At 37.9% G+C, this 27,987-nt stretch overlaps 1 protein-coding gene across 5 annotated transcripts; it reads right to left on the reverse strand.

Annotated features, from left to right (window-relative positions):
* On the reverse strand, positions 1-27,819 carry SPIC (Spi-C transcription factor). 5 transcript variants are annotated; one of them, XM_025155817.3, is made up of 6 exons: positions 27,680-27,819; positions 8,740-8,766; positions 8,007-8,100; positions 6,137-6,249; positions 5,333-5,441; positions 1-2,239 (listed from the first exon to the last, which is right to left on the reverse strand). In XM_025155817.3, exons 2-6 carry the CDS (start codon positions 8,740-8,742, stop codon positions 1,812-1,814), a joined length of 747 nt encoding a protein of 248 aa, XP_025011585.1. In that variant the 5' UTR covers positions 8,743-8,766; positions 27,680-27,819; the 3' UTR covers positions 1-1,811. The 5 variants fall into 5 exon arrangements, with proteins under 5 accessions (XP_025011585.1, XP_025011567.1, XP_004937899.1 ...); XM_025155799.3 differs by having other exon boundaries at positions 8,007-8,116; XM_004937842.5 differs by lacking the exon at positions 27,680-27,819 and adding an exon at positions 10,229-10,299.
* Between the last annotated feature and the right edge of the window lie 168 nt (positions 27,820-27,987).

Genomic DNA, 27,987 nt, shown 5'->3' on the forward strand with positions numbered 1-27,987 from the left:
TAATAATAAAAAAAAGTATTTATTTCCTTAACAAGTAGATGAGGCTGAGAAAAGTGAATCTGAACACACTGACAAAGTAAGCATTTTACACAAGGTAGATTCTTATTGCAGTGTATGTTACCAGCCTTGTAAATAACACAAAGTCAGAGTGCAATTGGTGACAGATGTTTAGTAAATTAACATGCAGTTTCTCATCAAATTTATGAACATTATGATATTTGAAACGTTGTATTTAGGTAGGTGCTCACACATTGAGAGCATCCTGACTTAAAGATTTTAGTTCTTTGTAAAAGCCCCACCACATTCAGTGCTACAGCAGAATCCAGACTCAATTACATCTAACTAGAGGCATCTTGTGTCTATTTTATAGAAAAGTTTACATATGGGAAACTATACTCAAAATATTAACAACACAGTTATGACCTGCCTGTTTTGTGAGATGTTCAATGACAAAAAACCTGGGTCTTAGCGTTGCTTAATATGCTTCATATTTCTAAGGGTACACGTCTTTCATCTTAACCAAAGTATTAACACAAAAGCTTGAGTTTTGCTAGAGTGGAGTATGTTGCCTTGTGTCTATTACATAAAATGATTTCCCTGCAGATGTAAGCAGGAGTTAGAGCAAATGGTAACTGTTAAAGTCAGTGAATTTCACGAAACATATCAAGCCACCATGTATACCTCTTCACAGATATCAATTTTCTTTCTATTTCTACCTGAACCTACAGTCACTTGAAGCAAAATGCAGAATACAAAGTTGAATGCAGTCAAATGGAAGTATTTTAGTACAACAACCAAACCGTATGATGATACAAGCTGACAAAGGAATAGAAGCATCAGAATGAGTGTACTTATTGGTATCATCCTGGAGTAAGAGGATAGTACTCTCTTTTTTTATCTAAATCTACTCTTCTTCTCCATGAAGAGAAGATAAAATTACTGAGTCTCTCAGCAAACGTACCACACAGAAAAAAAGCTGGAGAAGCAATGCTGTATTTCTATATAAAAAGTTATAACTCCAAAGGTGGTTGTAAGTAACAAAGCTGGGTTCATCAGCTGAGTATAGAACTGATGGATAAAAGTGCGACTTCTCATATTAGTGGGGGAGAACTGTAAATAGCTTCATAAAAAGCATAATCCTTTGCTAACTCTGTCATGGTATGGTCGCTTTCTCAAAGAATCCCCTGCCAACCGTGAAATGCACACCTGGTGATCCTAACACCATGTGTCAGGATCTGTGCTAAAATATGTTAATATAAGTGATTAAGGATTAACAACTTGGCCAACAGGTGCACCTTCATGTGGACTCTATAGTTCAGCCAGGGATTCACTCAGAAATCATCTCTTAATAAAGAGCGTTGATGAAAAAGCAGACAGTAGCTTAGCACAGTTGGCAAATCTCTTCCCTTTCTAATTCACACGCATCCAATTGTGAGCTATGCTGCAACAGTATCTGCATTCTGATTAGAAAGTTGGGGATATGCACAGAACTTCTGATGAAGTGAATGAGCATTATCAGGATGGGATCTTTGATCCAGACTGCAGACAAAAGTCTTGATCCCTATCTTGGATATTTAGCTTGAATTTGATGTACTTCCTTTGATTAATGCCACAGAGAACAGAATCTGCCCTACAGCTGCTGTTTTTCTTCAATATTCAATGACTATTTATTGGTAACTTCAAAAGGAACAAAGTAGGTTAAGATCATTTTTTAAGCCCTCTTCATGTGTTTGCATGATATAATATAGGAAAAGCTATGTATAGAGAAGAGTTCCTGTGCTGGAAAGTATTACGAGCCGTTTATGTGATGTCTAGCTATTAGCATGCTGTAATGCATAACCGTTGTTATACATGTAACTGTTGTAATTGGTCCAGTCATCTGCACATTGGTATTCTTGATTGGGTTGAATGTATGGATGATAAACAGTTTCTTTTCCCAAGAAGTACGATGGAGCAAGTCTTTGTAAAACAACAGCGCTGAACTGGTATGTCAGCTTCCTTCGAATTTTAATGATTTCACCTGTTCTTCCATAATTCCTCAGTGCTCTGGCCATTTTCTGATATGTCATGATCTTGCGGTTTCCCTTTCTTTCTCCCCACAGCTCTGCAAGTTTCTCCTTGTTTTTGGAGACAAACTGGAAGACACCATTGGGCTTATCCACCCACTGGATGCAGTTTGCCATGGCTGGATCATACAGAGACTCGTGGAGGTACTCAAACAGACGAAGTTTTTTTCTACCTATTAAGAAATAAAGTACAAAAGGTCAGAACAGAACTCGTGCTTGTTTTAAAAGGTAAGCAGTTGTCTTATTCCTGGAAAAGATCTTAAAGGAAAAAGCATAGGTAAACCTAGTAGCCTGTCAAAAAGTCTTCAAACAAACACTTTGCAGGAAATCGTGTCCTCAGGCAGTTCTGGCAAGAAGTTCTGAAGGTCCAATCTGAATGCTTTTTAATAAGTACTTTCCCCCCTTAATCAGAACTCAAAGATTTTGAGATGAAACAATTTTGACAGGTTTGTTTCAGGACTGTTTTGAGGAAGCAAGGTAGTCTCTGATATTAGAAGGAGTGAGCAAGAAGGAAAAGCAAGCTCATTTTGCACTGTAAGTCTCACCTAGTCAATAAAGAGCTGTACCTTTTTGCATGCTGTATATTTCTAAAAGCATGCAGAAATTCAACTTGCCTTCCAATGCAGAATAAAGGAAGAAATATTTGTCAGTTAAGTAAATTCTCCTTCCCACAGGTTCAGCTCTCAAACTTAAGTTTACTATTTAGTTTATTTAGTTTCACTTAAGTCTTGTGGGTCCCTCTCTTTGAAACACTCCTAGTTCCTTTCACTGAGCCAAGGGTGACCAAGAAGCTGCCATAAGGAGGAAGAATTGAAGATTATGAGACAAAGAGGAACACTTTGCAGAAAGGAGAGTATATGCAGAAGAACAGCTTCCACTTCAACAAAAGTGGAAACAAGCAGCTGCACCTAAACTTCATAGTCTTGTCTTGTATGGCTATTTTAAACAAAAGGCTGGGGAAAAGTGACAGTTGCTAAGGAACAGTGAGGTCGAGCCAAGACATCTGTTAGGGATGACAGTAACTCTGCTTCTGGTGATAAGGAAATAGGAGAGAAGTGGCAAGACTAGGAAGAAGAAGATCCTGAAAACAGAGGTACTTTCCAAAAAAACTATAAAGTTTCAGGATCTAAATAAAAACTGGCCTGTAGCTGGAAGTACATTTTTTACTATACATACATATAATATTACCAAAATGAGTAGCCTGAAAGCAAACACATGAAGAAGACTACCTGGCCACAGCAGGCCTGAATCATCCTTAGGTGACATCCTTAGATCCCCTCCAACCTGAGTTATAATTCTATGAACCTATGTTAGAATGAATAAAAGGAGACATCTGGGTGTTTTTGTGTTCATCAGAGCCTCTAGCTGCTGCAGACTGAGTCTGCAGGAAAACAACTGTATGACCTTGTATGTACCAGCATCTCAGGTTCATGCTGTCTGTCCTCTTCATTCAGCTGTCATTTCTGTCCAAGCTTTTATTTCTAGACACACACGCACACACACTTCTTTCTCCAGATGATGTCTTGGTTTGAGAGTGCATAAAGGTTTATATGTGTGACTGAAAATATGTTTCTATGCCCCAGCTTTTACCTCTGAAGCCCTACACCATGCGGACCCACTAATTTGAGCTGGGATTAGTGCATGGATCTTCTCATTGCATTAGTCAGCAGTGTTCACTACCTGTCCTCAAACTGTTGCACAGCATCAGTCCAAGCCAGCAGGCTGGTTTATGTAGGTTCTTATGTGGTCACTGGAGAGAAGAAGCTCCTCCAGAAGATGTTTCAGAGCATCTGAATTAAGTTTCTGCACTGAATTGGCCTAAAGCAGCTTAATTCTCTCTGAATGTGTCTTTTGAATTTCTCTCTTGATTGTCTCCACCTACCATGTTTTAGTTCATAACAAGGAATGGTCTTGAAATGCATGAACTGGACTTGTTTCAGATGAAACCAGATTCAAAGATGCTTTCCAGAAGCATATTGAGGTCACTGTAAATTTAAGTCACTGTAAAATCAAGGATAGCCACTGTAAATTGTGGCCATCCTTGACATAGCCCTAATAACCACTGTGAAACACATGAAACATGGACCTTAGGTTCTCAGTGCTGGTTGTTTCATCTACAGATCTTTTCCTAAAAGGCCACACTACTTGCTATTGTGCAGATAACCTCTTGTGCATCAATAGGGGCTCAAGAGGACTAAAATTGTATAGGTAACAGAATAAATATACTGATAATAATGTAAAAGAAACATGAAATAGGAAATAAAGCTTAACAGAGCAGTAACAACCGTAACTTCAGCTAATGACATACAAAATTCCCTGATGCAACACTGGGTAAAACTTAGAACAGCAACGTTTCTGGATTGGCATGTTTGTGTTTGTGGCAGTGAATGTCAAGAGTTAGGAGTCCTGAACTTAAAAGAAGAGATTATTCTTCTCATCGTCCCGAGGAACTTGTAGAAACCATAGTACCCACTGTCAGTGGGAAGGGATGATACCAAAAACTGACAGCATGTGGTTAAAGTTAAGAGAAGGGGATTTCAAAAAGCAAGAAAACTAGGAAGCTGCTCAAAAGGACCCCACAGTCAAAAGTATGTATGGTAGCTCAGAGTGGAAACTGTGGAAATCTCATCCAGCAGAGTCATAGAAAGGACGCCAAGTCCCATATGAAAAACAGAATCAACGCAACAACTGAAGCGCAATGATGACCATGGGCGCCTGACCTGTTCTCTACAAAACAGATGTCCACTCAAGTAGGGTCAGTCGAAAGGAGCATAAAAACAGCTATCAAAGTGTGCCCCTTTTCTTGTCACAAAAGCTAAGAGACAATTTGAATATTAAACAGAGAAGGTATAAAATCCAATTCAAACATATTAACATCTGTGGAAAACCTTTGAGAAAGCCATTACTTGCTGGACCACGAGAAATAAATGAGTTATTAAAGTGATTAAAGAAATTGCTGTAATTCTTTGCATTAGACTTCAACTGAGATGATTTGAAGTGAAAACACATCTCTTGTTCATTTTTCCATGTAATAAACAAGAGGAGTGAATGGGAAGTGAGGAGATTTATCTTAGAGTATAAGGTTCAGCAGACAGGAACTGAACATTTGCAGTTGTACTGTAGTTGCTGTTAAATCTTAAAGTACCTTTTTCTATCAAAAGTAAAAGAAAACAACAACAAAAAAACTAGAATATAGAATGCATGTTTCATCAAGGAAATTTTAAATTAACACAATGCACTTATCAAGAGATATTCTTTCTACACACCTTTCCCTGCTTTTGGCTGGACAGCAGCAGCATGCATCACTTGGCTTTCTGGAGTATTCTGCAGAGTATGGTAGACAGAATCATCTGCATAAAAATCTGCTGCACTGTTCTAAAAGAATTAAGAGATTGAAGAGTTAGCAACTTAAAGATTAGTTACCTGAAGCCTTAAAAATGCAACTTTTCATATCCTGACCCACAGAATATTTTTCACAGCCACAAAGGCATGCAGTGTACTCTATCAGTAAAAAGCTATGCCAGCATATTGAATGGGAATGAGGAGAAGTTAAGAGGGAAATAAGTAATTGCCACACTCTGCATCTTCAACCATTCCACTGGAAGCAGAAGACGAATTGTGGACATGTTTTTCAGAGTCAATAGAAGACAAGGGCCACCTGGACTGTGTCTTGGGAGAGACTTTGTCATTCCTATGTTAGATTCTCACTAATCTGCTGGTTGAAAACAGGCTTTTGTGAAATTCATTTACCTGAAATTACCTCCTCTGCACCACCCATTTCCCACCGCTCCTGCAGGCCACACTTCCAGAATGGAGATGGGCTCTGCAAGCTAAAGTTTGTTTGTTCGTTGTTGTTTTACATAATGAGCTGCAATATAGCGCCAAACAGCTAAACTGATTCCTGAAAAGAGACTATTAAATATGTTTTGCAGATATACCCCAGCGTGGTTACATCTGAATTATACCTGGCCAGACCAAATTTATGATAGAAGTAGCATAATTATTTCTACTAGAAATCACAAACAGTCATTCAATTTTCAGTTTACATCCATAGTAATTAGCTCACTTACTATCACAGTTCTCCAGCTGTATCCTGGGTCCTCTGTAGAGGGTAGGGCAGAGTAGCTGGGACTTGCTCGGAGGTGGGGATGATGGTTGATCACAGACAGGCAATTTTTATAACCTGAGAATTTGGAGAAAAATCTGAGTAAAAAAAGAGAGGAGGGAAAAACAAACAAACAAACCAAAAAAGACTGCAGCGAACAACCTAACATGCTACTGGGCCAGCCAAAATGCAGTTATCCTATTGTTGCCACCTAGATAATAAACTCCCTATAGCCAGGATGTGTCACGCCAGTGGGTTATCCAACATAACCTGCATACAGGTACCTATAATAGTACTGCTAACCATGCCTGTAGGCTGGTTTTGATTACCTTCATGATTTAAAGCAACGTTCTTTAAGATAAAATGTCAGTTATTTTATAGTATTGTGAGGTAGTTTGCTTAATAGAAAAAAGGAGGGCCAAACTGATCATCAACTGTAGGGAATGGGATAATTACAGAAGATTATTTTACATATTTTGAATAGGAAAAGGGAATGCCACGTGATTCTTCAGCAAGTCATTAGTACAACACAAGTGAGAGTATAGAAACATGAATGAAGTGAAGGACAGAAACTGGTAAATATGATTCTGGGCAACACTGTTTCAGGTATCTAAAAGCATTACTATTTCAAATCAGCTACAGGAAAAAAGGAATTTCTCAGAGCATCTGCAGTGCCTGAACTAAAACTCAGAAGGACCCCAGGACTTCAGGATGTTTAAAAGAAGCAGAAGAGGACACTGGACTAAGGCAATGAAAGAATTTATGTGCTGTGGGTGGTCAGAACATTTGGAGAGTACAACTATTGCAAGTGGAACAATGTGTGTGAGCAACAGGACGTAAATGCACACTGAGTTGCAAGTGTTTAAATGTCTCTCTGTTGGCCCTGACAACAGATACAGGCTAGAACATTGGGAGCATTTATATATAGTGGATACTTCAGTGTGCAAATTACCACTGAAGTGGAGGCAAAAACTTATTAACAGCTTAAGATATGAGCCAATTTGTCTTATTTACATTTCAATATATCACAGATAAACGTGCGAATAAACTTTCTTGCATGAAATACATTCCTCACAGAAGACAGTAAATATATTCTTCTGGATGTAGAGGATTTGCAGTGTAGCTTCCTACTTTCCTTTCCTTCCATTTCTATTCATGACATAAAAATACCATACACAGATATATGTTAAATTTTATAGCATTTTAATTACACATATCTTCCCTGAACTGAAGGAATATGCAGCTTACCTATATTTTAAGTTTTGTAGTGCATAAATCTTAATCTAGAAGCCAGGAAAATAGCTTTTCAGCTAATAAATTAGACTCTGTCTAAAAATATTTAAATTTTGTACCTTAATGTAAAAAAGCAATTATGGAAACTAAAATTCACGTGTTGAATTCTTTGTCTTCTTTTGGTCTTTGCACTGGAATTCATTCCTATATGAGTTTATTTACAACATAACATAAGGGCATTTTTCAATTGAAACATTAAAACTGGAATATGCCTGTTGCACTTCGGTCTTACATGTTTTGAGGGGAAGAGGGGCTGTCCAGTAACTTCCCTGTGATGTGGCTTGGAAGATGCAAACCACTCTGGGCAGTGTCAGGCACAAAAACCCTCCAACCCTTCTTTCCCATTTTCATCATAGAATGGCTTGGGTTGGAAGGGACCTCAACGATCATCTAATTCCAAACTCTCTGCCACGGGCACTGTACTCCTCAGCTGTTCATTAATCCACCTCTCGGGAGTTACTGTCCCAGCCATATATTTTAAGATACACTTTTCTGTAAGAATATAAAGCTGTAAGTAAAATAAAGCAATTTCCCCCCTTTACCTTGTGAGTACTGCATTTCTCTGTCGGAGTGCTGCTGCAGTACCTCTAGTGCATCTTCAAAAGCCTGACCCAGTATGTCCTGATCAGGAAAACTCTGCAAGAACATATTTCTGTCAAAAGTCAGAAAAGACCAGGTGTTCTTCAATATCATCAGTAGGAAGATCCCAAATAAATACAGCGATTACATAGAATATGCAGGTATCATACCATCCTCCAGGAATACGTATTTTGCAGAAAATTAAGCATTACCAGAATCTCTACTATTATGAGAAAGTTCTCACTCCCATGAGAAGTCTCATGAGAGGTCAGTGGGAAAACTCTCACAGGTAACATTACTCACTCAGGCAAATGTTTCAAGGTTCATTTCCTTCATTTGCTGCAGAAGTTTACATAAAGGGTGTTACCATTATTGCAGTGCTTTATAGCATTTAGTACAGAGGTATATATCACTTGTTTACCATGATTTATGAAGCCAATATTATCATTCAATATCATCGACGTGACAAAAAATATTACTTGCAAATCTGGAATTGCTTATGCAGAGAGAACGTTATATTATACCACTATAGGAAACAAAGCATGGATTTTCAGTAAACTCAATTGTCATTTTAGAACACCATGTATTTCAACTAAAGCTAAAAAAAAGTCCTCCCAAATCAGAGTTGGCCTGAGAGTTTTCTGTAGTGTATTTGAAGTGCTCACTAATGAAAGAATAAAGGTATTGTAGACTTACCATTATTTAAATATCAAATCTTGAATCCTGTTTAAAAAAAGAAACAGTGAAGTTGTGTATTTCAAAACAAACAATATCTCAGCATAAATAAAATTAAATGAAATACATATTATTTCTAGTGATGAAATGAAAGATAATACTACTGATAGAATAAATTTAGGATTAGAGAGCGGTGATTTGTTTTAATGCAATTAAATACAAGTAACTTTTTTTTTACAATTCATACTATCTTTCATTACTGGTGTTTCCAATTTCATTCATACTGTAGCATTTAGATTACTATTGATATCATCATAAACATATTTTTAAAGACTACATGATGTGAAAAGGAGCTACTGCGTACATTCAGTCAGTTCAACTACAATTTTCTCAATGAAAATACTGACTAGAATTAAATGAAAACATGTAAGTCCTTTTGTTCTTCAGATGCAGCAGAAACAAGCTTGCCTTTTTTCCATTATGTAAATCAGCATCTGACTGTATATGAATATAATAATTAATATAATTAATATAGAGTATTCTTTTACATAAAACATCACTCAGAAACTATTCCTTATTACCTCTTCTTGACATTGTCTATGTTTGTTACAGATTATAATAATTGAAGTTTTTTATAACTTGCATCTTCTTTTTACTCCTATTCTCTTTTCCATTTATATTTCACAATGGTAAAAAATACCAATAAAAATTATTTTATTTTTTATTTTACTCATTAAAGCTTTGATTATAGCCTATTGATAAAAAGAAGGATATTCTGGTAGTGATTTCAGCAGACAACAAAATTGGCCTATGTGTGATGCTTTAAAATGCAAACAATAGGAAAGATGCTTAAAAATAAGAGAGAAGTATTTTCATCCAAGACTCACTAGAACAGTGGATGTTCTAACCTGATAATTATGCCTCAGTCAGAACATACATATCTTAAAGTACACCATAAAATACTGTCAACATTCATAAAGAGGTTTTTAAGATCTTGATGACTATGCATGTCAGAAAGATCTCAGCATGTGGAATGAAATCCCAGTGATTCAGTCAATTGACCTTGCCAGAGCCAATGGGATTTCTCTCTTTAATTTCAGCACAGCAATTATTTCAACAAACTAATTTCACTATAAAGCCAGAACAGACCAAATTAATTCTTTACTTGCAATGGTTGCCAGATTCTTGGGATAAAGAGCTGTAGAAATTAAAGACGTGAATCTCATGGGTAAAGACCCTAGTTATCCTAATTTTAATTATTTCACTTTCTTTAAAACATATTTGTCTAACTCCAACTTCAAAGTGACAAGCGGTAACCTTGACATAACATCTGCAGTTGATGCTTTTCAGAGCCTGAAAGGATACTGAAAAGTATCACTATCAGCAACATACTGGTGAATGGCCATACCAATTACAAAACTGAATTCACTTAAAGAAAGAAAAAAGAAAAAAGAAAGGAGAAAAAGTTACACCAAAAATAAATTAAAAAAAAATAAATCTTAACACTTACCTAGAATTTCAGCTCTACACACAACACAAGAATCTCTGTTTTCATAAATAAATGAAAGACTGAGTTCCCATAGCAGTGGGCTGGCAAAGGGACTGCATTAAATAGCTGGTTTTGGGGAAGTGTTTTGGGAAGGGAATTTTTCTAAGAGTAAAGGTGTAGTACAGTACTAGCATGGCCTTCACTTAGCAGAAAAGAAGGGTGATTTAAACAAATAAAATAAAACTCAACTTTATAACTACTTAACAAAAACATAAAGATTCTAGGCAGTGGAAGAGATTCCTTTTTGCTGCGAGATGTCCTAACTGATCTGCCAATGGTATGTTACATCTAGGGCAAAATCCTACATCCCTCATCTATCCCAAACAGACTGCAGTGGACCTGGTGGTTTTAGATGAACCTTCTGTTTACCTCAGTGTAAGAAGAAGACAAAACCAGACCCCAAAATATGAGTTTTGGGGAATAACAGAAGTCTGCTTCACAGCTCAGGTTTATTGCCCAGACCCAGCTCTAAGGCATTTAGAAAGATACCGTCAAGCTGTAGTTGTTGATTTGATGCACCCTTACTGAGCAGCTCAACTCATGATATTGTGTCCTCTGGGGTGAGGACTCAATGTTTTTCAGTACAAAACTTCTTGTCACTGACATAATCCTGTGCCATAGCTCTGTGCAACCAAGTTTTTCAGAGGCACATTTCACAAAATGTTGTTAACATATACCATGACATTTCTGTGAAATAGTATCTTACAACATTTATCTACATTCCCTCAGTCAAGAACTGTCTTGACAGTCATAGCCTGCACTTGTCTATGAATGCAGGGTGGAAGTAATTTGAAGCCAATGTTAGTATCAACCATCATTTGCTTGTTTCAGATGCAAGTTGCCTTTTCAAAATTTACACCACTAACTTCCAAAATTTATTTTTTAGTGGAGTATGTTAACACATGTATGTGTTTTTTCGAAATACAAGTTCCACTTCATAGTACTTGTTTGCTGTGACAGGGGTTTACAAAGAAAGTGAACCATCTACAGCACTGTCAATCCAGTGACTTGGCACTGGATTTCAGTGCAAAATTCGATTGTACAACTAATTCCCTCTCCATAAACTGTTAAGTTTATTCTGTCATGGGGAGAAACACCAATGTTTTGGTTTGGCTCTTTTCTGCAGTATAACTGTGTATCAGATTTAAAATTATGAATGAGCTTCAAGATCCTTTGTGGGTATCATCCTGATAATTGAGGTATTAATAGGTAATCTGACCTATTTATCCCTACATCTCTGTCAGAAGCTGGGCAATTCACGCTCATTCTGGCTACATGGCTACTGGCTGGGGCCAACACAACCATGATCAAAGTTGAGAAGTTAAAGCCCTTATATTGCTCAATCACAATGTTTCATATAAGTAAGAGGATATAGTGTAAGGAAGGTCATCAAAAGGTTTCTTTTCAGAGGAAATGGGAAAGTGTCATACATAGGACAAGCATATTACATGTAAACATGAGCACTCATTGTCTCAAGGGTAAATCAAACCCCTTCTGTATAGTCAAGATAGGCAATGTTTTGGCCTCCACCAAGAAATGCTGTCGCAGAAGAAAGCAGTTTTGATTTTTGCACTGGATGGGAAGACAGATTCCACATAAAAGCCTAAAAAAGAGAACTTACTATTGAAGCGTTGTCTCATACAACCGATGTGCCTGACAGCAAAATTTGAATATCAGTTAGAAACCACAGCATCAAGCTTTTCTCCTTCATCCATGTTTTGAAAATAAACTTCCAATGACAGCGTGATTGTTTAAGTTTCAGAACATTCTGTCATTCTTGCTTGACACTGAAAGTCAGCTCATAATACTGGTATAGGAGAAGCATTTTCACCTTTTTGAATAAAAAGAACTAAAAAATGTATTACAGCACTTGTTGGTGGGCCATAGAAAGCATGAAGACTCTTGCATGAGGCATTGTTTAAATGTGGAATAAAAAACAGTCCAGACCCTCCTAATGAAGCACAAAACTTGAAATTGTAAGCTTTCTTACTAGGCATTTACAGCTTTCTCAGATTTTTTTGAATGTCAGATAGTTTGTAACTGCCCAGGTAACACAGACAGACCACTTGCAATAGAAGAAGACCCTCTGTTTTTAGAAATGATTCTATAATGGGCAGTCACTTGCCCCCTATATAATAGACCAACTACCAATGCAGCAGTCTTCAGAAGTTAGTTATAAAGTGTGGCAGCTACAGAGAGCTTCCATCCTTGCATACTTGTTCTGGCCTTTGGCAGGTCCCTTTGCAAATCCTCTTCCGGTCATGCAGCTCTTTGAATGAGCAATGATTGTCATGAATTCCCATGGCTGTAGTATTAAAAAAAACCACAGATGCTGTCTCCCTCTTAGAGAGAACGTGTCTCTGCTCTTATCCTTAACTTAATCATGTTGACCAGCAAATTTTTGAATCCATGCTTGTTCTTGTCTGCTCCATCTAAGGTCTGAAAGAAGCTGCAAAGTTTCTCGTAGCAAGGATACAGCCTTTTTCTTTACAGAGCAGAAACAGGAATCAACAGACTGAGAGAGATCTCTTCTTTTGCAGTGATAATCCAGGCACGAGTATTTCACAGTGAATTGATCTGGAATGTAATTTCAAATTAGTGGCCTCAGAAAGTGCTTGAAATTCCCAGCCCCAAAATACAATTGAAGCTTCTCCTTAAAAACGCAACAATACTAACAAAATCCAACAGCACTGAATACTAAGCTACCAAAAAATAAAAATAAACATGCTAACTACCAGCCTAAGTAACAATGCTTATTGTGATTTTGATCAGATAATTAGTGTAGAATTACAGACAGGAAAAAAATAAAATAAAAATAAAAACCTGAATGCTAACATTAAAATGGAAAACACAATTATGGCATTATGTCACACAAGCAAATGAGATAATGAAACTATATCTGAAGGCTACATTTGTGCTGGGGGATTTTGGTTTATGCATTTTGACAAACAAAATGATCAATTCAAATACCAGAAGATGAGAATATAATTGTTTTACGAATTGTGCTACAAATGGCAATGAAAATCTATGCAATGCAAAAAACAGTTTTATTGCTACTGACAGATTTATACTATGAGTTCCTTAGCTGGTGGAAATTGGTACGGAGCCACCAAAGCCAAAGAATTGCTGATGGTTTGTATTAACAGAGATTCTGGCTTGTAGCTGACTGTGATCTAGTTTTCAGTTCAGTAAGGTGGAACTTGCAGTGCCAGCACTGATGCTTCACATTCTTCCTTGACTTCCTGATTTGAATTCTTTCTTCAGCTACCTTATAAAACATTATATTTGGATAGACTGACATAGTGGCATTTTGGTATTTTAATCCTCTTAAAAAAGAAAAGAAAAAAACTTTCTCAAATCATTCTCTCCAATTATGACTTATGTATGCAGTATTTTCTCTTCTTAAGAAACAAGATATAGATAAAAATTGAATTTTAAACCTGAAATGATAGATTATGTCAATTAGACTCATTTCCCTACCTTTGAATACGAATCCTTTGCCTATTACACTGAGATTCAGAATCACGTCTTTATTATTGATTTACAATCAATTGCTTTATTATTTTTTTTTTTTAACACTGCTTTAATCCTTTCAGAGTTAATTCTTTTCTGGACTTTACAGGGCTAAAGTAAAGATTTATTACTATTTCTTACAAAAATACTCTCTACTTTTAGACTACCTCAGAATTACTTATTGGTAGAATTACGCAAATGATAGAAACTGAACCACTGATGCGTTTAAATCTTAATTCTGATTTGAAAACCCATCATTCAGTCTTAAAAGACAGATTTACTTGGTAGATTTCACATGTGTAACACATTCGGTTTAGATTGAATAATTACAGTAAAAAAACCCAGGCATTTGGATAAATCACTGCAGAGGTTAGGTCTGAAAATTTAATTACCTCTTTTAGGGCCTAAAAAGAGAAGTCTATTGTGGAGGCTGCATCAGTGGACAGATCAGCTCTTCTGTGGAAAACCCACATCTAAACCCTCCACTTTACAACTAGACTCAAGATATTGGTCCAGTTGTCCGTGTCAGCAGGCCTTCTCAAGAAGTTTCTTCTTTGGCTCTGCATAACCTAAGGAAGTGAGTTTCTGCTGGGAAGTCCCGTGAAGACAGAAGACCAAAAACCACAACAGAAGCACAAGGAACTAATAACAAATGCATTGAAAAAAAATAGTAAAAGAAGATTTTGAAGTGATATATGAAGCAATTACTTCGATTAATCTACAGTTATGAGTATTGCTAGAATAGATAGAACACGTACAAGCCAGTAATCCTGCAGGGGAAAGCCATCAGAGAAAGGCAAGATTAAAAATATCAGAGAATTTTTCAAAAATAGCTACGGATAATAGAAAGACTGTCATCAAGAGATGAACTTGATAAAGGGTAAAAATGGAAAAGCGTATAGAAGGAAGAGCATAGTCTTTTAATAACCTTAACTTTAATAATTCTTAATGGTGAAGCTGAGGAAACCAAACAAAAACAACATTTTATATTTATTTGTCAAAGAAACATGCCTCCAGATTCAAGGGGTGTTTAGATCATCTGGGATTAATTCAATGCCCCATTTTAACTCCATTCTCCCCAAATCATTAAGCTGAGATTTTCTAGGCAACAGAGACTTTTGTACTTCAGAGAATGGAAGAACATAATTGTGTCTATTTTTGAAAATCTGAAAAAATAGGAATATAAAAACCTCTGTAGCATCATTCATATTGCAACTTAGAAACTTAATCTTGAAGCTACGGCAAGATCAATAAAAAAGCGGATGTTACAAGTTGGGTACCAAAATACATGTTTTAGGTGCCTCGTCTCCATAATGCAGAACATATTTTACTCTCCATAGGCTCTCTCTGAAGCTTTTGGAGACAGTTTTGTACCTCCAGACAGAATCAACAGGCACAGTACTACACAGGAAATAAAAGCACTTTATCTAGACAGTAAGAAACATTAGAGAAAACATGTCTGAAATACCAGCCCTTTTCTTCCTTCTAAAACCTTTCTGGAGGATACAGCAGTGGTATGTTAAATGACTGAAGGGATGCCACCGGCAGTGGTGATGCGAGTTCAGTTCCCTCCTCAGCCTCAGGAGTCCAAACTCACATTCTCCACCGTTTAGGAGAATGCCCTAAGCAGTAGACCTACATGAGAAATTCAGGGTACAGCACCTCTGCACCTTCAAGTTGGGAAAGCTAAGTTTGAGTCTCCGTAAGCCATCAAAAGGACTGTTTTCAAAACTCTAACTTCTATAGTTGGAGCAAAATCTACTTAAGGCTGTTAAGTACAGAAGGATCAGCAAATTCCTTAAGCCCCAAGAAGTCTCACGTAGGGACCTTTACAGCATTTTTTGTTATATTCAGATATCTAGTCATCAACAGACTTTGGAAAGCAAGTAAAGAGGTGCTAATGAAATTAAATGCTTACAGAGTTAGGCAACTTTAAAACAGCACTTTTTAATTCAGCTGGGGTACAATACAAAATTATTCCACAATGATAATACTTCCAGGTAGAGCCTGGAAATAGATCTCAGTTGGTGATGATTTCAGAACAGGAAAAAATTATCAGAAGATATATATGCCTTCTAAGAAAATCCATAATAGTATGTAATAATATAGTTTCTGGCTGCAGTGCAAGAATTTGGAATAGATGGGGCCCATTTTGTAGTTCAAAAATCAGAGTATGTAGAGAATCCAAAATGTGTTCCACAAGCTGTGAGATGGAGGAATCATAGAATCATAGAATGGCCTGGGTTGAAAAGGACCACAATGATCATATAGTTTCAACACCTCTGCAATGTGCAGGTCGCCAACCACCAGACCAGGCTGCCCAGAGCCACATCCAGCCTGGCCTTGAATGCCTCCAGGGATGGGGCATCCACAGCCTCCTTGGGCAACCTGTTCCAGTGCGGAACAGAGGACAAGTGAGGAGGCAGCTGCTATGAGCAAGGCTTAAGATGAGAGAAAAAGCTGCCCGGGCTCAGACCAAAAGTCTACCTGACTAGTGTCCTGTCTCTGACTGTTGTTCTTATTGGATGCCTGAGGATGAACATAAGGGGAAGACCAAGGGGACCTAGTTTCTAGCAATCAGCTGCACACAGCCCTCCCTGTGACTTATGTATTTGGTTCCAAGAAGTTCTTATTCTAACACTCATATGGAAATACCAGGATAATCATTGATAGCTGTTATGCATGCCGCAGAGCATGTTGATATTGAAGGACTAGCTCCAAATTTTTGTATGCAACAATGATAGTTACCTCAAAACAAAGTATTTATAGTCAAAGTAGGACAGAGACATAAAGAAAAAATTAGCCAGTAAGGAGAATAACATCTTAGAAAGTCTATAGCAGAATAATAAAAAGAAATAAAACACAAAGACCTATAGCAGACCTATATAGACACAAAAAATATAAATGTAATGTAATCTTAATGATTTAAGTGGACAAGACACATACAGGGTTCAAGCATACAGACCACTTAAACACCTCTTGAAAAGCTACATCTGTAGTTACTTAACAAGAAAAAAACCAACATATTTTAGTAAGTAAGCTCTAAATTATCTCTAAATCCTTTAGTAAATTATCAGCATTGAAAAAATGCACTTACAACAGAAAGCAGTAGAAGCAAATCATGGGACAAGCCTAGGTTTCCCAAGAGAACAGAAATAAAGAGTGCCATATAAATGAAAATTCCAATTTTATTCGTGATAAGAATATAATCTTTTTATTCATTAGAAGGGTGCCAGCTTATCTTTACCTTAAAGGAAGGTCAGTATTGTCAAGGATGCTGGTATGAAGCCTATGAAGTATATATATTTCCTTTATAATTTCAGAATAGGAAGAAATAGTACGGAGATATTATAAAAGGAATACGTTTCACTTAAAATGGAAGAAAATCTTTTTAAACATGAATCTGAATTTTCTGTGTTACTCAGTCTTTCATAGAAAATTCATCAGAAGTCTAAGAACCAGAAATGTAAACTGCATGTTGGCATTACCCCCTGAGAACTTAAAAGGGAAATCTGTTTGGGCTTTCAAACAAGAGATGAAATGTTTCATAGGGATTTTCTTCCAAATATTTCTGCTGCAGGTACTTTTGTCTTAGATAATTAAAAATAAGGTGCACTAATAGCCTGGTCCAGATTGTGCAATATGCAGCAGAAAGGCCAACAGCCCCTTATAGGCCTATGTGCTGAAAAATTGAATATGCCTTTACCTTTAATATTAAGGCATTCACAATGGGGAATCACATTCTGATATCTTTCTCATACGGATTAGTACCATTCTCTATGATGTGTGCCACAAAGTTTTGGATCTGTGTAAGCACGTAACTACCAAGGGCCTAGCAGCTAAAGCCTGACAAACTGTCCGTTTTCAGGAACAGATTAACTCCTTCCAGGGAGATGAATATCTGTTTCCTACACAGGGCTGAGGAAGAAAAAACAGAGTATTGGAAACTTGAAAAAAGATAATCTGAAAGGAAGGAATCGTAGAATCACCAAACCGTAGAACCACCAAGGTTGAAAAAGACCTCCAAGATCATCCAGTCCAACTGTTCACTCACCACCGATATTTCCCCATTAAACTATGTCGCTTAGTATCACATCCAAACATTTCTTGAATGCCTCCCAGGACGGTGGCTCAACCATCTCCCTGGGCAGCCCATTCCAGTGCCTGACCACTCCTTTGGAGAAGTTGTTTCTAACATACAGTCTGAACCTCCCCTGGTGCAACTTGAGTCCATTCCCTCTCATCACTAATAGGAAGCTGTATGGTTGGGAGGAAGATAGAAATAAATAGTTAGGAGAGATAACCAATTGATAGAGCTCAGTTGCTGCCATGAAAATGAGTCAGAAGCCCTGAATCAAAGTAGTTTAAATCCAATAATTATTTAAAGCCATTAGGAGCATTATAACTGTAATAGTGAGAAAAGGCCAGCACACTCAGTCTTTACTGAAGGAGTAGAATGAGGTCAGATTTCAGCCTTAGTTCTAGATAAGAGAAATACATTTTAAGGAACTGCAGACTGGTAAAGGAAATTCTTCAAAAATAGAATTCCTCTTGCTACTATGCTCTGAAGATGACTTAAAATAAAAGCCACTCCAAATGGGGTTTTAAGCTTTGACAATACAAACACTTACGTGGGCATAAAGTGCTATTGCTAGCAAACAAGTGCTTCCTATATTACCAAGGAAATGTTGAAGAAGCACTTAGGCTTTGGGGATTTTTAGATTCTGGTATTACAGAAATCCTGTACTTTAACAGTAGGGTGGGAGGCATGCTGGTAATGTTGTTTCTCGCCCTGGAATCTTTCTCTGAATTGGAATTTCATGAAACAGTGATTTATGGTTTTAAATTTCAAATTAAACTGTATTTTGCCATGGTTTCTTCTTGGCCACATTCTTTTTAGTTTCTTTTGGGGTAAAAGAAATGGTGAAATCTGACAAATAACTTGTCTAAGAAGAGCTGGGTTTTCTGTTATTTAGTTAGTTTTTTCTACATCCTATCATGAAAATGGTTAGAAAAGTGAAATATAAAGGGAAGAGATTAGTTAAAATAAAATTTACGAACAGCTTGTTGTCCACATTGCCATTGTCTCTTCTCTCAACAGCTGTAGAAGTCCACAGAATCAAACAGACATGTTAAGATCCAGTTTCCTTAGAAGAGACCTATAGTAAAAGGCTGAATAACTGTTTGTTTAATTATCACTGAATTCAACAAAGAAGCAAGAGTCTTGGCAAGCATACCACACCTCAGCCTCATGTCGATGCTGTAAATGTCTTCTATACAATTCCTCCAGCCCACACCTACAAAGTGATCTCAGCTAGCCCAGATCACTCAGGAGTGAGGATGCATTAGATAAATGTAGGTACAAAGGAAACGTCAAAAAGCATGAAGCAGATTGAGAAATGGAATCATGGCTTTACGAATAGGGCTTCTGGTTGCCTTCCGTGAAATTGCTTTTAAGCTGCTGGAAGGCTAGCTACTTAATTCACTCATGTACAAGAACCTAAAATAAAGATAGGCTGAATTTAAAGTGGCTTCCTTTAAGATGATTTCATAGATGTACAGAGCTAGAGACACAGTTCTAGAAAACATTCAGATGTAGCCTTAAATTCATGCCTAATAGGAAGCACGTTTTAACCTAATACTAAGCATGTGCTTAACATATCTGAACAAGCTGAGACCCTGATCACCAGACAGTAAGAGATACCACTGCATAGTAATACACTGCCTTGCATTTTATTAGCTCCCCAAATAGATGCACACATCTTGCAGTAATAAATGTAAATAAGATTCCAGAGGAAGAAGATTGCAAAGTATATTTCTAATATGATACAGCAAGGGGAAATGAGAAACGCTGAGTGCCACATCACTCTTCAAATCAAATAGCATTTTTGACCTGTGTCTGCCTTACTTTCATCATTTCAAGCCAAGCTCTTAATATCATCTGTACAAAAATACATGCTGGAGTCCTGAAAAACTTTTAGATTCAAGGAATGTAGAGCCTACTCTGTTAAATTAAGCACAACAGAAAGATTATGTATTTCTTATGCACAGCCTGAGAGCTCAAGTTTTACTCCATCCTATGCCAGCGAGCTAGGACAACATAGGTAATGACCTCTAATTCTTGCCTGTTTTCAATCTGATTTTGAATAGATGTTAAAAAAAACAAAAACTGGAAATCACAACAAATAATTAGCTTAATGTCATGTTTGCATATCACTGTGCGCCTCATGTTGAACACTTTCAGCTAAAATCCAAAGCAAGCAGAACTGCTTTGTCCTTAATGACATCCTCTTGAGAACTGTTCAGTTGCAGATACAGAAAATCTCACAAGTGTGTTTTATGCTGAGGACGTCTGTCTTCTGTTCCACAAAAACTTGTCTGAATTAGATAAAGCTGCAAGCTCCCGACACTCTTCCCTTCACTCATACTCAATAAATGTTTACACTTCAGCATATGAAGCCAGAGGAGATGTGTTTGGCTCCTTCACAGCTTCTTCCTAGGCAGTGGACTGTACACACTTAAGGAAGACTTAAAGAGGAGAATTTGGGCTTATTTTGGGGGGGTCTACATGAAGAGAGTACAACCGGGAACAAGAATTCTTCGTTTGAGCAGGGCAAGAAGACCATAAGGCAAAGACAAGGGGAATAGAAGACTAGTCTGTAAAAGACAGGGGAAGGAGGGTCAAGGTTAAGGAATAGAGGGGAACTACCAATACCCTTTTCCAATTTCCACATTCTCAAGATTTAAGCAGAACTCAACAGAAGCATTCCAAGGATAGAAAATGCCAAAATCAAAAACATAACCTCCCTGCCCTCCTCCCTGGTTGTGTGAACATTTCCCTCTGAAGGACTCTGCTTTTTCTGTGCATGGAATAAATTTTGCTCTAATGCTGCCTGTTTGGTAAATGAGACTGTCATGTGCAGAAATCCTGCTGCATCTGTTGCAGAAGTTATAAATTAATCTAGTGAATAAGGAAGAGAGGATGCTCTCAAAGTTAAAGCAGCTGAAGGCTACTCTGGAGAAGTGGGTTCTGACCCTGCCTTTACCACAGAGTTCCCAAACGATGCTAGGCAAGTCCCTTTGAACAAACTTTCACAGGTGGTCACTTACTGTGTGTTCCTCATTTTCTGGATGTCTGACACGAGACCCCAGTACAGATTTGCAGAAATGCTGAGTAGCATCAGCTGCAACTGTGGTCGTGGAGAACAGGCTGAGCCCATAGCTGCCCACAAATGCTGAACTCTCTAAAACACGAGTTCTTGGGTATCTTTTATCAAATACAGACAGGAGTGGGTGTTCTCTAAATTAATCTCTTTGTGACTTCATCTCACCAGTGTAAAGAAAAGACAATAAAATTATCTTCATATCTTGAAGCTCTTTGGAATATAAATGTCCTAATGCTTTTACAGTACTTTTATGCTGCAATGAGACTTATGCAGCAAAGATTGTGTAGCATGAACAGCTGGTGATGATGCACTGCAGAGGCTGCCCAGGGAGGTGATGGAGTCACCATCCCTGGAGGTGTTCCAGAACCGTGTGGATGTGGCACCGAGGAACATGGCTAGTGGGCATGGTGGGATGGGCTGGTGTTGGACAAGATAATTTAGTGGTCTTTTCCAACCTTAATGATTTTATGATTCTATGACTCAGTAACACACATGTACATAGAGAAGGCAAATTAAAGCTGAACCAGTCGAGTTGATTTTGCCATAATGTCACTAACTTGAATACTTGGTTTGTAATCCTAGTATACTTTCAAAGTAGTTTCAAAAAGATTGTGTTTTTATTAGTATCTTGCTTTAGAATATACATAAAACAAACAAACAAACAAACAAAAACAAACAATGGACTTTTAAGGGGATTTCCTGATTCTTAACAAGTATGTAAAATTTTAACAGCAATAACAATTTTTTTTCCAAAAATGTTTTTCAAGGCTTTTGACTCAGAGACATTCATGTAAAACAATGCTAACAAAGGTGTAACCAGTCAGATATTCTTTCCCCTCAATTCCTAGATCCTCAGTGTGCACCTCTATCTTAAAAATGATTAACCTAATACACCTCGGATGGATTATGGGCACAAAACACATACAACACACTTTAGAATGCTGCGAGAATGAGAATCTCTGGCAGTGTTTAGAGGTGTTTGGAGATGACAATGATATCTTCCCAGTGCTTTGCTTGGGAAAGCAACCACTCTGAGCACATAAATAAATTTCCCAGCAGTATCATCCTTAGCAGCATCACGTGAGGAATTAAGAGTTACTAAGTGGCTGCTGTCTTTCTACAGGCTCCAGCTTGTTATATGAGATGTGGTTAGAGCTTGAGATTTGCCCGTAGCAAAGAAATCACAGCTTTGACATGCCTGCTCTCTTATGTCACAGTTTTATTCATTTTCTAGCTGTCCATGGCCTTCTCACACAAACATGGCATGAAGATCTCGATATTATCTTTGCACTACGTGTGCAAAAACAGTGCGCCTACACTCTGATGAAGAGAAACATCAGGACTTTTTCAAAAGTAAAAAAAGAAAAATCAAACATAGCACTCTTTTCCTGTGCGTACCATTTCAAAGGAATTAGATTGTCTCTTTTCTAGTCCTATTTGCCTATAGTTAGGTATTAAGCAGCAGTGATAATAAATACCACAAACTGCCTTTTAAAGAGGTCTTCCTTTGCCATTTCAGGGTACAAAGATTGATGAAAAAAATTTTGTTTGTGGAAATTATGTTGATCAGCAACATCTTTGGAAGTGAAATGAAGCAAAATTAAGGAGAATAAGCTGAATATGTCCCCAACTTTGACTGAAATAATCTCCCCTTTAAGTATGAAATCTCTTTGAGAATGCTACAAAACATACAAATCTACTTTTAGGAGACTAACATGACTCAGCATAAGGTTTATTATAAATAAGTTCCTCTTTTTTAATAGAACTTGAAACTTGCTAACATAGTAGCACCATTCTTACAGAACAAAAGCAGTAATTCCACATCCTACATTCCAGCAGACATACCGGCTTTATTTTAAAACCAGTTTGAAGAAGTAAATGCAATCATTACACAAAAAAGTACATGGAATGTGTTTTTACAGAAGAATTAGAAGGCAGTACATAGGTAGATAGATCGATGAATACTTTGATACAGATAGAGCTGTGTGGCAAGAGGGAGACCGAAGCCAACAGCAATTCAGCAGAGAAACATGCTTTGTTCTATAGAAATTTATGCTGAAATTATGCTTCTATTTGCACCAGAAATAAGCTGTGCTATAGAGAATATTGCCATTGATCCCAATGGAAGTATTTTTCTACATTATGTCTTGTTTCTGATTAAAGCTATGAATACATTCTCACTTCAGAGCTGCAGTCCTAGTTAAACTGTACACACTTTAGTATTCTGTGTAATTTAAGTCTCCCTTTACCAGGCATACTTTCTGTTGGGATTCTAGGTAGCTGCTTAGGACAACATGAGTACTAGTTTCATATCTTAGTATACTATTGCAAGAAGTTCTGGAAAGCACAGAATGTTTTTTGCTTTATGAGATCCTTTGCCCTTACGTTCACCTTCTGTCACTGTGAGGAGCTGCTTCTAATCTCTGAATGATTTCCCTTTGGCATTCCAGGGGATGTATGGCATACCATTTGAGGAACTGTGAATTTAGCCGATGAGCACCCAGGTGAGTAAATGAACTCACAGAGGAAAAGGACACAAGAAAACATCAGAAAACTTCTCACTGAAGAAAGGAAGCTTCAGTTGAAAGTAGGGCTTAGTAACTGGAAAATAAAGCCACATATTTCTCATTTCTTGTAATGGTAATTTTAGCTTACTGTGTTCATTGTTGCTGCTGCTGCTGTTTTCTTTTTCTCTTTTTAGATTTGCTTGTGATGTTTCACATTTGTAGCTGACTGCTGACTTCAAAAGCTTTTGGGAAGAATCCAGAATCCATTAGCCTCTCCTATAGTTACAGTGATCCTGCTTTTTCCTGGCTGCAGATCTTACAGTTGTTGGAAAGCTTTCAGAGGCTCATGGAACCTGGCGATTATGCTATGGACTTGTCTGAACTGAATATCTAAAAAATGAGTTGCAGGTGATTGTGAGGGAATAGGCTTGCTGTTCTAAGTGATGTCTTCTGCTCTGTGTTCCAATCCAGGTTGATCAACATGTAGCATGTTTATTATCATATAAATACCAGTAGTCTAAACCAAAAATTACAAACTTTTGTGGTCTTTTGCTTGTTTTCTGGTGTTCCTTCAGTTTTTGTTGTTGTTGTTGTTTTTTGTTTTGTTTTTTGTTTTTTTGAGCCAATATGTGTAGACTTTTCATTTGTAAGTACATTTGTTGCCATAAACATATCTCTTCATAAGTCCTGATCAATGGAATTTCATATTTTGTCTAACACATGTTGAAACACCATCCAACTAGGCCAACTTCTGCATTGTTTTTGACTGCAGTGCAAAATGAAAGTCAGTTCAGTAACTGTTTTGGTTCATGGTGAATTTATTTATTTTTTATCACAAGAAACTGAAAAGTTATTCAGCTTTTAAAAGAAGAGTTTGAACTGCTGGAGCTGCTAATTTGAATGCATGCATTTTAAGCCAATTTTTATGATACAGAGATAAGTGGTTTGGTGGCAACGCATATGTTAAAGAAAACAGAATTGGTATTCACAAGCTGTCAGCAGGGAGGCCACTCTAATGAGAAAGCAGAAGAGGAATTAATGGGCATGTAGACAAATTAGGATATTGCTGGGATTGTTCAGTCTGGAGAAGAGTAGGCTCAGAGAATACCTTATTGCTCTCTATAATGACCTGAACGGAGTTTGTGGGGAGCAGGGGTCAGCCTCTTCTCCCAGGTAACTGTGATAAGACAAGAGGGAATGTTAAGTTGTGCCAGGGGAGATTCAGGTTGCATACTAGGAAATATTTATTCTCAGAAAGAATGGTGATGCATTGGAACAGGCTGCCCAGGGAGGTGGTGAAGTCACCAACCCTTAAGTTAAGGAAAGACTAGATGTAGTGCTTACAGATATGTTTAGTGGGCAATACTGGTGGGATGTGGACAGTTGGACTAGATGGTCTTAAAGTTCTTTTCCAACCTTTATGATTCTAATGTAGTGAGAAATGAAGCCAAAGCTGTACTGAGACAAGAAGGCACCTCTATGCTTTGGTCATCTTTCTTTGCACACATTTCAATAAACTTTTAGGTTTGGTTGGTTCCCATGTTTTTTTCTCTCTACCTTTCACGAGATTCACCTCAAACTTTTATTCTAAATGAAGAGAAACACGAACACAAAAACTCAGCTGCAAGCAATGTATTTGTGTTCCCTTCCTCCATGATCATGACTTTTAAAGGAGAGCCACTGTGGGCTGAGGTGTTTTCACAAATGTAAAAAGGAGTTTGGACAAAACCATGCAGACCCACCTGCTCAGGACATTCTGTATATCTGTATTTATACTGTCATTCACATAGGCTGCCGTACGAGAAATTCTACTGCTCAGGATGTTGCACAATGACTGCTCATTTGAGGACCCCCATAGTATTAAAGAAGTTATTGACCTTGATAAGAAGTCCTGGGAGAGAGATGTGCTTCAAAGACTTAGTTCAAGCAAACATAGCATCTGTGTATGAGCTGACAGGGCTCTGCATTTCTCTTCCAGCAAGAGATCATAGAATCATGGAATGGTTGGTATTGGAAGGGACCTTTAAGATCATCCAGTTCCAACCTCCTGCTATAAGCAGGGACACCTCCCACTAGATGAGCCTCTTGAAAGAGTGGATTAGGGAAACAGGCACCAGAGGCTTCAAAAGTAATGGAGAGGTTCCTGCACTTATCAACTCAAAGATGGAGAAGGTATGTGAAGAGCGGTTGAGGGCCCTGAGTTCGCTCAGTGCAGAGCAGAGGAGCTGAGGAGAGGCCTGATGGCGGCTGCAGCTCCTCACAGGGAGCGGAGGGGCAGCGCTGAGCTCTGCTCTGTGTGACAGTGCCAGGGCCCGAGGGAACAGCATGGAGATGTGTCAGGGGAGGGTCAGCTGGAGGTTAGGGACAGCGTCTGCACCAGAGGGCGGTGGGCATGGTATTGAGCTGCAGGAGTTCAAGGTGTATTTGGAAAATGATCTCAGACATAGGGTCTGATTTTTGAGTGGCCCTGTGTGGAACCAGGAGGTAGACTCAATGGTCCTGGTGGGTCCCTTCCAACTTGAGCTAGTTTATGGTTCTATGAACTCTAGTGAGTTTGGGATCAGACCTAGAGAAGAGTGCATGCTAGTCTTTAGAAGACAACGTAGAGGATACACATGATCTGCAGAGGAAAGAAGAGTCTAGAAGAGAGCTTCTGAAGTGGTTTCTTTATGGTGGAGGAAAACAGTGAAGAAGGCAACGGGCCTGTGTGAAAACAACATGTTTTTGAGGCTCTGGCTAGAACAATAAACATTTACAGCTGCACCAAGTAACTAAATCTTCAACAGAATAAAACCAGAGCTGTGCCAATGACATGCAGTGGTATCACTAACTACACTGTGAATATGCAGCCTAGAACTGCTTTTCTTTTCAGAAGCAAGGCCACTTGGTGAAGTACTTAGGCAAGTACTGTATATGTAAACTATATATACATGTATAAAAAAAGAATAGGCTAACCAATTCTTCTAACATAGGTAGTTTTGTTAAACAAACAAACAAACAAAAAAAAAAACCCGTGTCCTATATCCTGTCCAGTCTATACAGTTACTTGCTGAAAATAAGCTCAGTCCTGAGGCAGCTGTAGAAAACGTGGATTCACCCTGCTTTCTGCATGCAAAGGATGCACGATTTCTGGGACAGCCAACAGCCCCACAGCCTGGTGTTAGCGATGTACTGCAGCAGAACTGAGCTGCTCTTGCTTTGGAGCTGTGGGAACGTGTCATCTGTTGGTTGGGTGCTTTGCAGTTTAGTGTGCCACTGGGAAATTCCTGGGATTGTAATTGCAAGCTTGTTATACAGAGATGTTTTCAATTAATCCTTACTTCAGAAATACAAGTCATAAGCTAAGATATTAGCGTAGTACACAGAAATAATGTAGAACAACAAATACAAGCCAATGTAAATGAACCAGTTGCACTCAATATTATTGAAGGTTTAACCAGGTGTCAAAGTAACCATGCTGTCAGACCATCACTGGAAGAAGGATTAGCCCTCCAAATGTGTGCTTGAATGTAGGTTGTGAAGTGATCAAAAACACTGTGAAGCAAACATACCGCACTTCCAAGCTGCTAAGCCCCTGATGGTCAGCAGTGCAAAGGTACCAATCAGAAGGCAACATTTCAACAAAGAACATCCTGGCTCAAACTAAGTCCAAAATCTATGTTGTTCTGTTCATTTTCCTTTACCTGTGTATGCACAAATTCCACAGAAATGCAGGGAAGGCTCAGTACTGCAGGCAACAAAACTCAGAGCTTCACCATGCTAGCTAGAGGAACAGCTAAATTGGATGGGGTGGGAAGTGAGTTGCACCATGTACTATTGCAACTAGGAATCTTTTAAAAGTGTGTGCTCAAATTCAGTGAAAAATCACTGGATTAGTATATTTTGAAGACAAATACATGATGTCACAATTCAAAACAATACAATCGTCCATTAACTAAAAATAAAGATGTTAATCTAATGATTGAACCTCAAATATTCCTACTGTAAAGTTTTCATAGCACAATACATCATATATTATCAGAGGTGGCTCACTGAAACTGTTACATATGAAGTCCAACGACTACTAAAAATCCCTTTGCAAGTCCAGCAGCTGTTCCAAAGCCATAGGGAACGCTTAAAAGGAGCTTATTACAGGGCCAATGCACAAAGCAGTCATAAACTGTAGGTAGAACAGCCCATAAGCAATTATATAATGATGACATTTAACAAAACAGTTTCAGCCTTACCTTTAATTAGTGTTTTTGGGAGATGAAGAGAAGATACATGCCTTATGTGCTCCCTTAGGTCTCATGTAACCCATTCTTATATTGGAAGTATTTAATTTTACAAATGAAAACTGACTTTTTCATTAGCAGAAGATTCTTCTGAAGGAGAAAATACAATTTTGCTTATATATTATTCATAGGTGGGGAAGTTGTATCAAATCAAAGAGGTACTTTTTTTCTTCCTGAGGAACATGCCACAGAACAAACTACAAGAAACTTGTGTGAGAAGGAATAAACTATGATTTGCTTTGGGAAGGTACTCAAAAGAA

This window comes from Gallus gallus, chromosome 1, assembly GCF_016699485.2.
Source record: "Gallus gallus isolate bGalGal1 chromosome 1, bGalGal1.mat.broiler.GRCg7b, whole genome shotgun sequence".
Lineage (NCBI taxonomy): Eukaryota > Metazoa > Chordata > Aves > Galliformes > Phasianidae > Gallus > Gallus gallus.